The sequence below is a fragment of the Postia placenta genome (assembly GCF_002117355.1).
Source record: "Postia placenta MAD-698-R-SB12 unplaced genomic scaffold POSPLAscaffold_7, whole genome shotgun sequence".
Lineage (NCBI taxonomy): Eukaryota > Fungi > Basidiomycota > Agaricomycetes > Polyporales > Adustoporiaceae > Rhodonia > Rhodonia placenta.
Genome location: NW_020169838.1, coordinates 1,765,275 through 1,779,590, shown reverse-complemented (window position 1 = coordinate 1,779,590; position 14,316 = coordinate 1,765,275). Strand labels below are relative to the sequence as shown.

General features: G+C 54.4%; 2 protein-coding genes across 2 annotated transcripts; one reads left to right on the top strand and one right to left on the bottom strand.

Moving 5' to 3' along the window:
• Positions 1 to 1,078: 1,078 nt before the first annotated feature.
• Positions 1,079 to 4,381, bottom strand: POSPLADRAFT_1143597 (hypothetical protein; the record flags this gene model as incomplete). The annotated part of the gene is made up of 11 exons (XM_024485583.1): positions 1,079 to 1,138; positions 1,191 to 1,256; positions 1,308 to 1,416; positions 1,535 to 1,558; positions 1,629 to 1,971; positions 2,296 to 3,226; positions 3,282 to 3,351; positions 3,665 to 3,759; positions 3,954 to 4,041; positions 4,096 to 4,189; positions 4,324 to 4,381. The coding sequence occupies 11 exons, from the start codon at positions 4,379 to 4,381 to the stop codon at positions 1,079 to 1,081; spliced, it is 1,938 nt and encodes a 645-aa protein (XP_024339191.1).
• Positions 4,382 to 7,355: 2,974 nt separating this feature from the next.
• Positions 7,356 to 11,229, top strand: POSPLADRAFT_1056991 (hypothetical protein; the record flags this gene model as incomplete). Its single annotated transcript, XM_024480858.1, has 5 exons — positions 7,356 to 7,522; positions 7,578 to 8,034; positions 8,086 to 8,329; positions 8,383 to 10,825; positions 10,881 to 11,229. 5 exons carry the CDS (start codon positions 7,356 to 7,358, stop codon positions 11,227 to 11,229), a joined length of 3,660 nt encoding a protein of 1,219 aa, XP_024339190.1.
• Positions 11,230 to 14,316: the final 3,087 nt, after the last annotated feature.

Sequence of the window (14,316 nt, the reverse complement as noted above, 5' to 3'; positions counted from 1 at the left end):
GGTGTCATGCATATACTGATATCTTTTTGATGACGATTTCTTGACGTGGTCGCTGTCTTGTAGAAAAGCTGAAGACTTTGACATTCTGTACATGGACCTGCTGCGTCTCTCGTGGACGATAGATCGATGAAGTGCGGATGCTAGGTGATGTTGTCGTTTCCCTGCCACATGGCCCTTGCCGAGGAGGACATTTTCAGAGAGATGCCCAGCAACATGGACCACGCGAGCATAGATTCAACGTCACTTTCCCTTGGCGTCTGTCGGCAAATTTGGCCAGAAGATCTCATCCTCCGGCTTGGTCTCTAATCCACGTCTTCATGCGGAACGCTCCGCCACATCGTGCACTCTACGACACGGTCTTGATCGAGAGACTAGTGGAAAGATCAGATCGCAGCCCCTCGCTTTCCCGGATAACACGAATGCGCTAGTAGCGGAACCTCCATTGGTAGCACTAGCTACGAGATCTCACGCTGAAGATCTCGACCTGCTCGCACGGTTTTGCTGACGCTTCTTGCAGATCTGGAGACATGATTTGCGTACTGGCAGTTCTACTAGTCCAACCGATATTTACCAACGTTTCAGGTCCGCGGGGACATGCCCCCTATGCTGCGGCTCATGCAGCGCAGCCCGACATCTCGAGCGCCTCAGCAACGTGCGTGGCCGCATAGCACAACATCTTGCCCGCGAGCATTGGTCGCATCACCACATGCTAGCCATCAGAACGCCGCGTCCGGCGCCGGGACGCTAGCGCTAACATTAATGACCCTACTGACAAAATGGTCGATACGCACCCATGTTCCCCTCTGTCTTATATGCTATAGATATACTTTCGCTGTGCAATACCTGCTGTGGTCCGACTAGCGTATCAAACGGTACTAGACCGTTGGCTATGTGCGCGTCTCAGAATATATTTGTTCGTGGTCCATTGCGAAACAGTACAAAAGTCCCTCGGCTGGCTGCATGTCTAGCCATGAGGACGGAGCCTTGGAAGATTACGAGTGAATTTACGACACGGCAGGAGTCCAAGCCGAGCACCAGGAGCGTGAAATGGACGATGCATGGCCTGAACGGCTATGTGTCAAGTCCCGTTGACGCCTCGCGCCTCTATTCCGTATGCACGGCCACGCGCTGTGACCTCCTACGCACGAACGTATGAGCATCCGGCTGCACCGCAATAAACTAGAGCATACCGTCGTCCATTGCCGGGGGGCTGCGTGCCGCTTTGGCTCTGGGGTCGATCGCTGGTGGCCCTTTTTCTGTGTGCGAATGATAAAAGATAATGGCCTGATGCAGTAGAAGCTACCCACCTTAGAAGAACGCTTCCACGCCGTGTATGCCGCCATTGCTTCAGAATGCGCACCGCCCTCAAAAGGAGGAACCTCAATGATTTCTACCTTACCATTCTCGTCTGTCTTGCTATCATAACGTCTCCAGTCTTGAATATCATGCGCCCACAACAATCCGAGCCTGATACTGCGACCGGCAGATTGTCAATGGTCGCTGTATATTGGACGCTGGGCGTGCCTTCACTTACGGAGATCTGACATTTGCTTCAATCCTATAGGATATTACATCAGTGTTACGATTAATTTTCACTGTCATTAGCACGTGGGGCAACCGATACACACCCTAGGATTCCCCGTTTGTCGAGACTAGTCAAGCACGACTTCATCCAGCACACCCACTCTGTCATCTCTTCCACAGGCAGATGAGGATCGACGCTTGCATATATAAATACGTGCATGAGATTGTCGAAGACGGGAAGTAAGAGCACGGTGTCCAATTGCGAAAGGCCCTCGCGCAACTCTCCCCGGTCACTCCGTTTAATAAGTGAAAAACAGAGGTCGATAGAAGACACGCATCTTGATGTGACGTGCGACAGAATCTCACGCATTCCAAGGTAGGGTCTATCGCAACCATGAATTACAAGGGAAGTGGGGTTTGTGTTCGCAAAGAAATCGCATTGGCGGTCTATAAGGAGTATAAGCAACGCGCTGCACCACCGAGAGACTATAGTAGCGGACTCACATTTGTCTGCAGTAGCATCAAGTGAATAATTTCGATTTAGAGGAGAAAGCATGGTGTTGAATCTGTCGCCTTTGAGTAAAAGACCAAGTTTGTCGAGAGACGGTCCCGCATGCTGAACTAATTCATTGATGGCAGTGGCCACCAGTCTATCAGCGTCTCGTAGAAAGGGATGAACCATAGCATAGATTCGAATAATTGTGAGGGGATAGTCCATGGCGATCAAGCAACGGATAATATGGGCTACATTCCGAGGCTGGACACGAGCACAATGCACGCCGATCGTGATTGGTTTCAGCCTGGGATACGCGGGGACTCCTTCGATCTCAATATTCGCAAAGTAGCTATCTGCCCTTTCAAACTGGATGTTCTCAAGTGATGGAAGTGCACGCAGGAGCCGGGAAATGGAGGAGGAGGAGAATTTCCACCAGACATTCTGGTCCAGTCGCAAGTTGCGGACGGAGCCCCATGGATGGACGCGAGGGGACTTGCCACAGGGGTCGCTTACGGCGTTCATGAAAGCAAGGAGTTCCGTATAGCACGGCCATGTAGAAGGTTCGAACTCATGTGAGACTAATTCGCACACGCGACCCACGGTAATCGTCTGCAGGTTCTTGGTTGGTGGCAGGAGGCGAAAGTCGGAAAGTGTGCGAGGGTCGAAGAGCAAGGACGATTCGGTGAGCTTGACATTGCGGAGGCTGAGCTCCTTGAGGTGCGGCAGAGCTGAGACGAGGGCGCCTAACGTGACGATGGACGGAAACGTGACGTCATCCAAGATAAGTTCGAGGATCGAGACAAAGCGGGAGAGATCCCGGAAGACGGCGGCATCGGCGGCCCGAAGCGACAACGGCCACGACGCCTTGCTGATTTTGAGCTTCCAGATGTGGTCCCATCTGCTTGCGAATTTGGACGCGAACGTAGCCACGTGTGGAATCGCTCTCGAGTCCTGGCCTCCCCTGATCTTGATATCGTCCGGTCCTCGCCAGCCCCCGATCTCCTTCGCTGCAGTGTCTGTCTTGAGGCGCTCCACGTCTTCATCGCTCTCGAACGTCAAGGTCTTCCTTAAATGCTTCTTACACATCTCCCGAAAGAATCGGCAGACCCTGGCGCATCTTGCTAATGCATCGTAGTCCCGCTCCTCCGCAACATCGTCCAGGATGTGCATCCAGAGTTCCACAGGCAAGGAACGATTTCGGATATTCTACATGACATCTAAGTGGCAAACACAACACTAGAGCGGGTGTATTTGTGCTCACCAGCAGGTAAGGCATATTCACGTCCTTTCGCCTCAGATGCATCTGGTCTTCTTTCACCGAGGACGTCTCGCTGGCTTCCATCGAAAGCTGCTTACACTTTAATCAGAGAAGCTCACCGTCCTCTGCGCTGCTTAGGAGGACTCACAAGCTTGATGTTCTATCGTGACTGTTAAGCAAGGCGCAGTGCTACGAGGAGCCAAGGCGGCGTGCGATTGAGACTGTACTGTGTTGACACCAAACGGCGTCCTGATCTATATAATGACACCGTGGAGCTTCGTGCAATTCACGTTCGGCATGGATCCTTCCGTTCTTCCCTCTATGGCTCTAGATGCGAAGATAAAAATTGTGCGCTGTCTGCATTGAGGCAAGGTGGAAGCACGCACCTGTGATCCATGTATACAGCAGTGGACGAGTTCTGAGCCTTCTCCGGCGCTAAGATAGCATGCAGTCCGTAACGAGTGTTATGCATATCGCAGGCCTTGGACGAGAGTATGTCTGCGTGAGTTAGTCACATCACGCGCGTTACATCTTTACATCTCAAGCTAAGGAGATTACAATTCTGCCTCTGTATCTCGTCGAAGTCTGCCAAATTGACTCGAACTCGACGCGAGGCACGAGCATTCTGCTCGCGGCAGTAGTGGAAGGCATGTAATTGACAAGGCGCCGATATACCATGGGAAGCTGTGTCTTCACATAGCTCGAGACCTGGGCGGTGAAATGGACGAGACGAAACTCCACCCCACGACCCAGGTCCCGATCTCTGGGATGCAAGTATCGTCGAATACCGAACTTATCAAATCTAGAGACTGCGCACGTTATCTTGTCCGACAACCGCGCCATATATTCATCGCCTTGTTGTGGACGTCTTCTGTCCATGTAGAAGCTGTCATCATCGCGTAGCACACAATCTGGAATTGGCCCATCGATCAAGTTCATGGAGGTGTCACTCTTCCGTGGCTTCCTTCCGGTGTCGTCCACCGGAAGATGTTCTCACAGGCCCCTGCTTTCCGCGAGATAGCAAGGCGCCCGCGTCTCTACGTACACTGCAGGTACGCCTCTCCGAGTTCTTCGTTCGACATCTGATTCTGAATAACACTCATATTAATCACACGAATGCCTTACGTTAGTAATTCAGTGCTTCTCATCGTCAGCGATTGCGCAGTTTCTCTCGGGGATGGCGGGACGCCAAGTCTGCCGGGCGTCTCGCGATGAGTTACCTCGCAAACTTATCTGATGTGATAAGGGAGAGGTCTCTACTACTCGAGACTACAATGTGGACAGCGCGCACGAGCAGAGATACAGCTCATGACCCCTCCCCGGATCGCAAGGGGAACAGGGGATCGCCGCTTGTCCGTGTTACTTGTCCCACCGTCGGCTTTCGCCCGACAGGCGTCCTGAAAAACGCGCTCAGGATTGTGAGCACGAGCAGACGGCTATCGGAATAAGACAAGACAGCAAAAGGTGGTTAGGTGACCGTGACGGGGCTGCGTGGCTGACAAATTGGGGGAAGTGGACAGGCGATGATGCCTTTCTAGTCTTGCTCAGCCCGCAAGTACAACGATGCCGCTGTCCCAGCTCTCGGCCTTATGCCGCGAAGGCGCGGCTGTTGTGGAACGGTGAACATCTGAATCAATATCATGGTGACGGCACATCCACATCGGCCGACAGGCAGACCTGGCAGAAGGTGCGCTGTCGCACACCTACTATGCACACGCAGCAGGCAATTCTTCGCATCGCATCAAAGGAATTCAGACTGCAAATTTTGGAACAGGAGTGAGCGTCGCGGATTGCCCTCACTCGACCTCGGTTCTGTATGCTACTCGGGCGCTGAGACCAAAGAGCTACGCGGTATGATGCGATCCGCGCCCAGGGAGCTTCAGGGTATACAGATCGCCCTGCAACTCGTCGGTTCAGGAAGTGCGCCACGCGACGCCGATCCTCGCAGTGGTCGCGGTCTGCGGCGGTGCTCCTTGTGTCTGCGGCACCATCGCTACATGACGCTCTCTGGTAACCCTCCACCGTCACTTGAGCTCTGCGTCAACGTACTGACTTGTCCGTCATCATGTCCCTTCGCATATGCCCGTGGCGAGGAACGGAATGCGGGAACACATACCCACGACGTAGGGAGCACGGCGGCCAAAGCCTGGTAGAGCACATGCAAGTTCACGTCGCTGCGCGGTACATCAACCACGAGGGACGCCCAGGAGTTCCGTATGCACATAGCTGTGCGGCGCTTAGGCAACTACTCGCACGTCGTCCTAGGGTTCTGTCTATTGAGCGTCTGACAAGCTGACCATGTAGTGTCTGATCGAGGCAGTGCGGAGGTACGAGCCTGTATATGTGATATTGAAGCCCGGAACGAACCGCCCATGGAGCATTTATCGCGCGGCGGGCTTACGAGGCGAATGTCTGAAGGCTGTGTGGCTCGAAGACGATTGTGTTGGACACCGGGCGCCCATGTGGTATAGGTATGAGTTTCCATCGAGAATCAGAAGCCGGGCGAGGGACGTGGAGACGCGTACCTGCAGTGTATATGCGAGATGCTGCCGCTCATTCCATTCAATATGAGACATTGCGACAGCTTTTACGTGGATGGAAGAAGTCCGCGACAAGGCGATGAATATATTGAGTGGTTTTCAGACAAGGAACGTGTTTGTATCGAGACGGAAGTGGAAGCACGCACCTGTGCTCTATATATTTAGCGCTGCAAAGAGAAAGACGGAGGGATTGATGTCGAATGCATGAATGTCGCTTTGATGTCGTTACATACATCCCGTCGCACCACGTCTTGCCTAACAGTCACGTCAGAACAGCCAACCTGTGAGTCCGCCTGGGTAGCGCAGAGTACGGGGTACTTCTCTGGGAGAAAGTGAGGATTTTCAGTGATAGACAGCCAATCATCTATGGCAGAAGAATACAACGTGTCTCCGAGACAATACGAGAGGAATATGTCCTGTATCTGGGTGAGCACTACAAATTCTAGTGTCGCATTTGTCACTCAGACAGCAAGCAGATCAGCTAGGGAACCCCTGCCCGTAGGATATACTTTGAACGGGAATGACGCGACAGCAAGATGCCCTAGGGTATGTCGATTCTTCCGGTGTATGTGCGGTCGACATATAGAGGGCAATGCGGCGTTGACGAGCGAAGAGGCCGTTGAGCACTTCAGGACAGACCTCGGAGCGAAGGAGATCGGAGGATGGCGGGGTCGAAAGCGATTCCCCATTTAAGTGTAGTTGTGTGTCCTTATTTGCCTTAGGTGGGGCGCTCAGCTGTCATAGCCGCTCGTGTCACTTCAGTGGAATTGCGCATGGCGCGTGTTTATAGCTCGTTCAATGCGAGGATGGGTATATCTGTCATCCATGAGATCGTTAAACGAGTGTTATAATGAACAATCCGGATCCGCACACCTTTCGCTACGTTGATCCCGGAACGATTCCACCGGGCGTCAGTGTTTGCATGAGAGGGATAGCATCCCTTTCGTGCAATCAACATGATTTCATTACGACTCTGCAGGAGACAATAAGCTCAACGCAGTTCTATCTGCTGCATACATTCATAATAGACCCATCTGTGGTATGGAATGGGACCTGCTTATAATCGACTAGGTGCCAGAAATGCTATGTCCTTTGTCCTAACTCCGAGTGCGGAGTTCGAACGGTGCCTCTCGTGTTCGTAGAGACGCAACAAGCAGCAAGTAAGTGTTTATGGTAATGGAGTGGAACTCCGCACAGTGTGAGATTAGGAATTAGATCTCCGCGAACTCCATGTGTCGGGCCGCCCGCTCTGGCTGTCTTGAGCACTCCGTCCTGCTCTCGACGCCCACTCACAAGGCACTGTCTATCCTCTCAACAATCTTCACAAAATTATATTCACTCGCGCATTAAGCTATTCAATCCTCTTTCGGTGGGTGTCCAGCGTTTTGCATGTCTTCTTGCCAATCCAGCCTCGGCGCACTATTTGTTCACTTTGTGGCGTCGTCGCTTTACGAGACGGCACAGTTGGAAGATAGGAAGTACGGCTGACACGAATTCATTGTTTTTCTCCACAAAGAACTTGAAACTCTGAATCACCATGCTCTGGCTTCAAGTAGCCAGCCAAATTGGCATTGTCATCTTCACGTTTTTCGTGCAGATGCAGATGCCCAACAATCAATATCTACCTGAAGTCGTCGGACAGCTCATCGACGCGGCTTCTCCTCGCTTCGCATACCTCGCTAAAGAGGTTGCGCTTTCGCTCCGGTGAGTGTGTTCAATACCTACGCACGCCACATTTGCTCACTTTAGATCCGCGTAGGTCCATCCGTCCCACGCTTCCGGCTCCCCCGACTCGTCATTCTATACCCCCTTCGCCAACTACGGCTGAAGCCAAGGATATCATCATCTGGGCCCCCACAACTCACGCTGTCCCCATTGAGCTGCAGCCTCCGGCGCTCGTTACTCAACTTGTGGCGTCGTCGCCGGTGCTTGGTACCTCCATGTCGATGCCCACGTTGACCCGAGCTTCCGCATCTGAGGATGCGTCGTCAGATATAGTGATCTGGTCGGATGATGCGGTAGACTCAGCTAACCACTTCTGCCCAACTTACCTCGCATCCATCGTCCCTACCTGCCATCTTCGTCCAGCTCACATCGTGGCGATTGCCTTCACGTTCGCAACGATTTGGAGTGCATGTGGACTGTTCAAGATCTATCAAGCTCGGCGTGATGAGAAGACGGTATCTGCCAACAGTGGTTTGCGGAGCTATACCCAGGTGAGTGCATGCGTGTCAGTGGACACCATGCATGCTGATTGTGATGTACAGAGCAACATCGTTGCCAAGCTCATAGCGATATTCTATGGCGGCGCACCATCGCGGTCCAGAACGAGCTCTCTGGACCGCGATGGTGCTTCGTCGACTGTCCCGAGCGCCTCTGCAAACCACGATACCGTACTCACCGTCCTTCCAAACACGAACCACACCGACGGCGACGCCAGCAACACGACGGCAGCACGTACCGAGCAACAGACGGAAATCTCAGCAGCTCATGAAAGTCATTCCACGTCAGGTACGATCCTCGCGCCCTCGTTTACTGCCACGCTAATTGACCATTGCTTTCAGGGCCGTCCAAGCCCTCGTGGGCCCCCAGTAGGCTCGCGCCCACGCCCGAGACAGTGTCAATGGCGCACACCGCGTACGCTTGCGAGATATACGCCAAGAAGTGTGCCGGGCATATCAAAATGATGGAGTACCAGAGCGCGCGCCCGGCTCTAGTGCGAGAGGCCATGGAGAGAGAACGCGAGGGGTACCTAGCATTTGTCGAGCAGGAGGTCCAGCGCGCCGCGGGACTGCAGACTCAGTGGCAGGAGCGTTGCGCAGGGCTCACGAGGATTTATGCGACAATGACAGCACGCCGGGCAGAGGTCTATGGGACGCTGGAAGTACTGAAGTCTACGCGTGCGCGGCTGGACTCGGAACGCGCAAAGGCGAGGAAGGAGCACGAGCAGCGGGCGAAGGAGCGGGCGCAGGTAGAGCAGGCGCGTGCAGCCATTGCAACCAAGCGCATGAATGCAGAGGAGGGACGCTTGGAAGATACGCGTAAACGAGTACAGGCCATTGTGGAGCGGACGGTGCTGGAGGAACAGAACGAGATGCTGGAGAAGGAGCGCTTCCGGCGAGAGGCAGCGCGCACGCGAGCTGAGGAAGAACACTTGGAGGCCGAGCAAAGGCGCGTGGAGGCCATGGAAGAGCAGATCCGCTTGGAAGAACAGCGCGAGATGCGGGAGAAGGAACTTGCGCGGATCGAGACTGGGCGCATGCAGGCGGAGGAGGAGCGCTTGGTGGCTGAGCGGAGACGCATACAGGCTACGACAGAGCAGATAGCTCTGGAACAACAGCGGGCGATACTGGAGAAGGAGCAGATCCGTCTGGAGGCCGAGCGTGTGCGCCAGGAGGCCGAGCGTCGGCGTGATCAGGAGGTGCAGGTAGGGCCAGCGAGGCATCTGCAGGATCGGGAGGTGCAAAAAGACGAGCCAGCTCTACGTGAGCAGGAAACACAGACACCTCCCGTGGAGTGGAAGGACACGCAGACGGGTCGGGGAAGCCTATGTGAGGGGGGCATGCTGACCGACTGTACGGAAGGCGTGCGCGATCAGGAGGTGCAATTCGGCCCAGCGGATTACCAGGTGCAGACTGCGCGAGAAAACGATCTACGCCTCCAGGAGGCGCAGATCGAGCGAGATGTGCAAGCGCAACAGGAAGAGCTGCCAAACAGCGGCTACCAATCTGGGAACGACTCGTACCAAAGCGGACAACTTTCGCAGACCGAGCGGGCTGAGCACCAGGTGTCTCACGAAGGCGGACAATGGATGCAAATGGACGATGCGATGGACTCACAGGACAGTGGATCGGTCGAGCAGGTTGAACACGTCGCACAGCCTGTGCAGTACGAGCAAGCTCAACCTGACGTCGACGCCGGTCATGATTTTCCAGTCCAGTGTACCCCTATTCAGCCGCCTCCCCACAATCCATCCACGGCGGTTCCGCTGCAGGAGTATCAGCAACCCATTCAGGCGCCGCAATCGCAGCCTGCGGTGCAGATCCCTGCTGCGTCGTCTAGTAGCATGCCCTTGGCAGGCCAGCCGTCATCCCCGAGTCCAGTCACTGCAGCCGATACTGTCGAACCATCTGCTGCTCAAGCTGAAAACTTAGAGAAGATCCTCATAAACCTTTTGCTACAGCAAGCGCAGAGCGGGCAAAGCATGCAGATGATCGACGATGACCTGATCGACAGGCAAAATATGCAGGGGCAAGCTAATCATGCGAACATGAATGCGATGTCACAGCTCCAGGGAGGGTACCAACCCAGTCTCGACGACTCGTATTACCAGCCCATGACCCCGCAGTCGTGGCAAGGCCCAATGAGCACAACTGGACCATACGGCTACCAGTGGGCTGCACAACCTCGCCCGCCGGCCCTTGCGACAGGACAGCAGTTCGCGCAATACGACCCTGCCCCGCCGCCCTCCACTGCATCGATCATGTTCGACCAGGCTCCGTCCTCTAGCTACTATACCGTCCCTGACATCGTCGCCTCACATTATGCTGACCCACGTATGGGCCAAGCATCCAATTCAGCGCCGATTGCGCAGGGGTATTCCAGTCTCCAATATTGGCAGGGCATGCCAGAAACAGGCCCGCAAGACCTGCAGGACGGGCAAGCATGGTACACCGAGAATGGCGAGCACGACGCGCGAGATACGCAGTCACAAAGTGACGAAGTGGAGGTTGACCTCGGGTATGAATATGAATATGGCGAGACAGCTTACCCTGCACCAAGTGGTCATCCCGAGGGCGACGTCTCCGGTGACAGTCCGGAAGAAGACCATCCGGATTCGGATTCTTCGCAGCCCACCGATTTACCGTCCACCGATTTATCTGACCGCCCCAAGCTCCCACTTCCGTCCCGTGCAAGACGTTTTCAAGGTCAGCAAGAGGCACAGACAGTGCAGGTTCTCCCGATGGGCCATCCTGCAGAACAGCCGCCGTTTAATGGCCAATCCAGGTAAGACCAGTCAGCACTGTGAGTCTGATACCTCTGCTGATCGCGTCTTTTACAGCGCGTCTTCAGTTGCTTGGAGTGCAGAGGTAGATTTTAGTATACCGCAGTCAACATATGGGTCCCCGCAACCTTGGAGGGCTTCTACGCTGGCTCAGCACGATCCCTCGCCCTCAGCGTCCATGAGTACGCCTTCGTCACGTCTTGACGAGCACGCGCGGGACGGCCATTCTGGAATCTATGAGTCGAGCAGCGTCCCGATAGCAGCGCCTATCGAGCGTACATCATTGTCTCTCCATGACTACATGGTGGCTGAAGCAGCTGCACGGCAGGCACCGAGATCGGAACCGGAAGGCGGAGAGACGGAGGAGCCAGCACAGTATCCGCCTGGTGAAGACCATGAGAGTTGAGAGATGTAGACGCGACGGCAAAGATTACTGGACGGCGCAATATGTGAGTGTCAATCAGGCGCCTTTCACCACACGTTCGCTGACGCGCCGTCTAGGTTTTCTGAAGGCCTGAATCGATCCCAGCTTGAGGTACTCACCCCTCTTTATACCCCTGTGTGATTGTCCTTCTGTGCCAATATAATACCCATTTTCTCTGCAGTGCCTGTGACAGGCGCCTGCGCCGGTTGTGCGATATACGCTCTTGTCGGTATTTGCTTGTCCCATGCTGCACGGCCTTCACGCATTGATGCGGCTCACCCCTTTACTGTCTGATCGAGGTATGTGTGAGGGCTGGGGACAGAGCATTAGATCAAGGTCGGAGAATCCGAGTGCGAAACACACTACGCGGTAAACTGAGAGTCGAAATTCCTGAACAAAGCATCCGCATCACAGGTGTTGGGAAGCGCTGTCTGTCTGTGAGTGCTTGTTACAGCCATTTCGCAGACCCAGTCCGAGCTGTGTACGGGTAGCGCGCGAAGTGTCCGGCGTATGCTCTGACTTCGGTATCCTCGGCTGCAGGCACCAACTTAGGTATTTTCATGATTCACGTGCGGTTGGGGCAGAAGATGCGGAGAGGCAGGAGAGCACATAAGACGCGCAAAGGACGAGGAGCGTTGAGAGGTGACATCATCGATATACATACGAGGACAAGCAAAGTGATCGAGTCGGCGCCATCCACGGCCAGACGCCCGCCACGACGTTCTCTTCTCCTATAACATGGACACGTCCTGCTGTGTTTTGCCCGCCTTGTCCATCTTCTGCTAGTACTGGAAACATACTGCAAGGAATCTGGTAAACTCAGCATGAAGCGACTCGTGTTGTGTTAGGGGCTCCGACCATCGATCTACGCGAGATGCAATGGAGTTTGGGCTGAACGAGGCGGGAGACAACCATCGTCGTAGCTAATCCAGGTGCGCTGTCATCCAACACATCACTGGTAAATGTACTGACCCAAGCAGGCACCATACATTGAATCCCAGGCTAATTACCGACCGGGTTGCAACTACTTGGGTCATATCAGGATAGCTAGTTGTCCCAATCACTAGCCACCTTCCTCGCGCGCGCAGGAGGTAGCACACGGCGTCCCGTTACATGTCCCCGCACCCTGAGATCTCGTTGAGTTTATGACCTCAAATTTGAATGCTCATCTTCGTCCTCGCCCGTGTGTGATGGCTGCTCGTCGAAGTTCACTTCGTGATACCCCTTGAAACTTCTGAACAAGCACTCATTTCAGCCCATCTCCACGGACCGTGAAGGCGAGTAACTGTGCTCATCTCACGTTGTGTCCGGTGTGGACGAAGGACGTAGCATCAGAGCCATCTGTGCAGGCTGACCCACGGAGGCGGTTTTCAGGTATAGTGACATGTTTTCCGCTTCCAACGCTACCACAGTCCACTAGTTCGAGTGGGTTTGATCCACTCTTTCCAGGTTGCCGCAAATTAAAAGAGAGCTCGACGCGAATCACGCGTTGGCGACCCGACGTCTATGATGACTTATTCTTGGGTGACGCCGCCATCGGACCCTTCGTCGACGTTGGAGCCCAATCCAGGCGTCCACGCGAGAGGTCGTTGCCATGGCCTACGTAAGATTGCGCGATAGGTACTGCACCTCCAATCACTGGTTCTACGTCATGCTAGCCCGAATGTGTGCCGTTATAGGTTTTCCACCTCGTATGTACAGACTATCCTGTCCACGCGGGTCTTGGAGAAACCCTCGGGTGGAAGAAGATTCGTGGATATTATCACTGCGGGTGCGCGCTTTCACGTTCCTTGTGATACCTGAAAGAACTAATTGTATTCCTATAAAAAGGTCCTAACTGGCGAAACTCGCTCAGGCTCGCGACATGCAGCAGGACAGGGCGCTCGCAGATGTACATTCAGAGTGCAAATTGAGAGGGCGGTGAGTCAGGAGGCGCAACGACATTGCGGACGCGCATGCGCGATCGTCGGGATCCTCCTCTGGCCGTCGACGGCGTCCGCACGCGAGTATACCACACAAAATGGATTGAGATCCAAACATACGCTGGATCAAGGGGGTGAATGGCGAGCCACAAGTATAAGCTTGCATGGCAGCATCCTGGAGAAGACCGAGAGGGCATGTTCTCCAATCTTTGCACGGCCCGCCGATCCAAAGGACATCCTCCGGCCGTGCTACGCCCTGCTGGTCCATCGTGGAGCGGGCGTCTTGACACGGTGAGGACATTGCTAAGGTCGTCGTCGAGGCGCCTCTGTTCACCAGCCGATAAACCGTGCGCAGGCATATCCTGTATGCTACGGCTCATGCGGGGCCGCCCGACGTCGCGAATATTAGTAGATTCACTACATGTTAGACTCACCATCAGAACGGGACGCCTGGTGCCGGGACGCAATCGCCAACACCAACGACCCTACTGACAAATTGAAACGATACGCATTCGACATTCCCCTCTGCATCATATGCTACAGATATCTGTTTACTGTGCACTACCTGCTGTGGTCCAACTAGCGTAACAAACGATATTAGACCGCTGACTAAGTGCGCGACCCAGAATATATTTGTTCATTGTGCAATTTGAACGGTACTGCCTCGGCTGCGTGTCTAGCCATGAGGCCGGAGTCTCAGAAGCCCAGATAAGAATTTCCAATGCGGCGGGAGGATATGTCACGGGAGTCCGAGCGAAGCAGCAATGTCAAAACATAGACGACACATGGCCCGAACGCTTATGTCTCAAATCCCCTTGACGCCTCGCGCCTCCTCTTCGTATGCACGGCCATGCGCTGTGACCTCCTACGCACGAACGCATGAGCATCCGGCTGCATCGCAATGAACTAGTGCGTACCGTCACCCACTGCCGGGGAGGCGCCTCTCCCTTTGGTTCTGGCGTCGGTTGCCGGTGGCCTCTTGTCTGTGTTCGATTAAGATAAATAATGGCTTGACGCAGCAGAAGGTACCCACCTGAGGAGAACGCTTCCACGCCGTGTATGCCGCCATTGCTTCAGAAGGTGGATCACCTCCGAAAGCAGGAACCTCTACAATTTGTAAATTGGGAGTCGAGTTCCGCTTGCTATC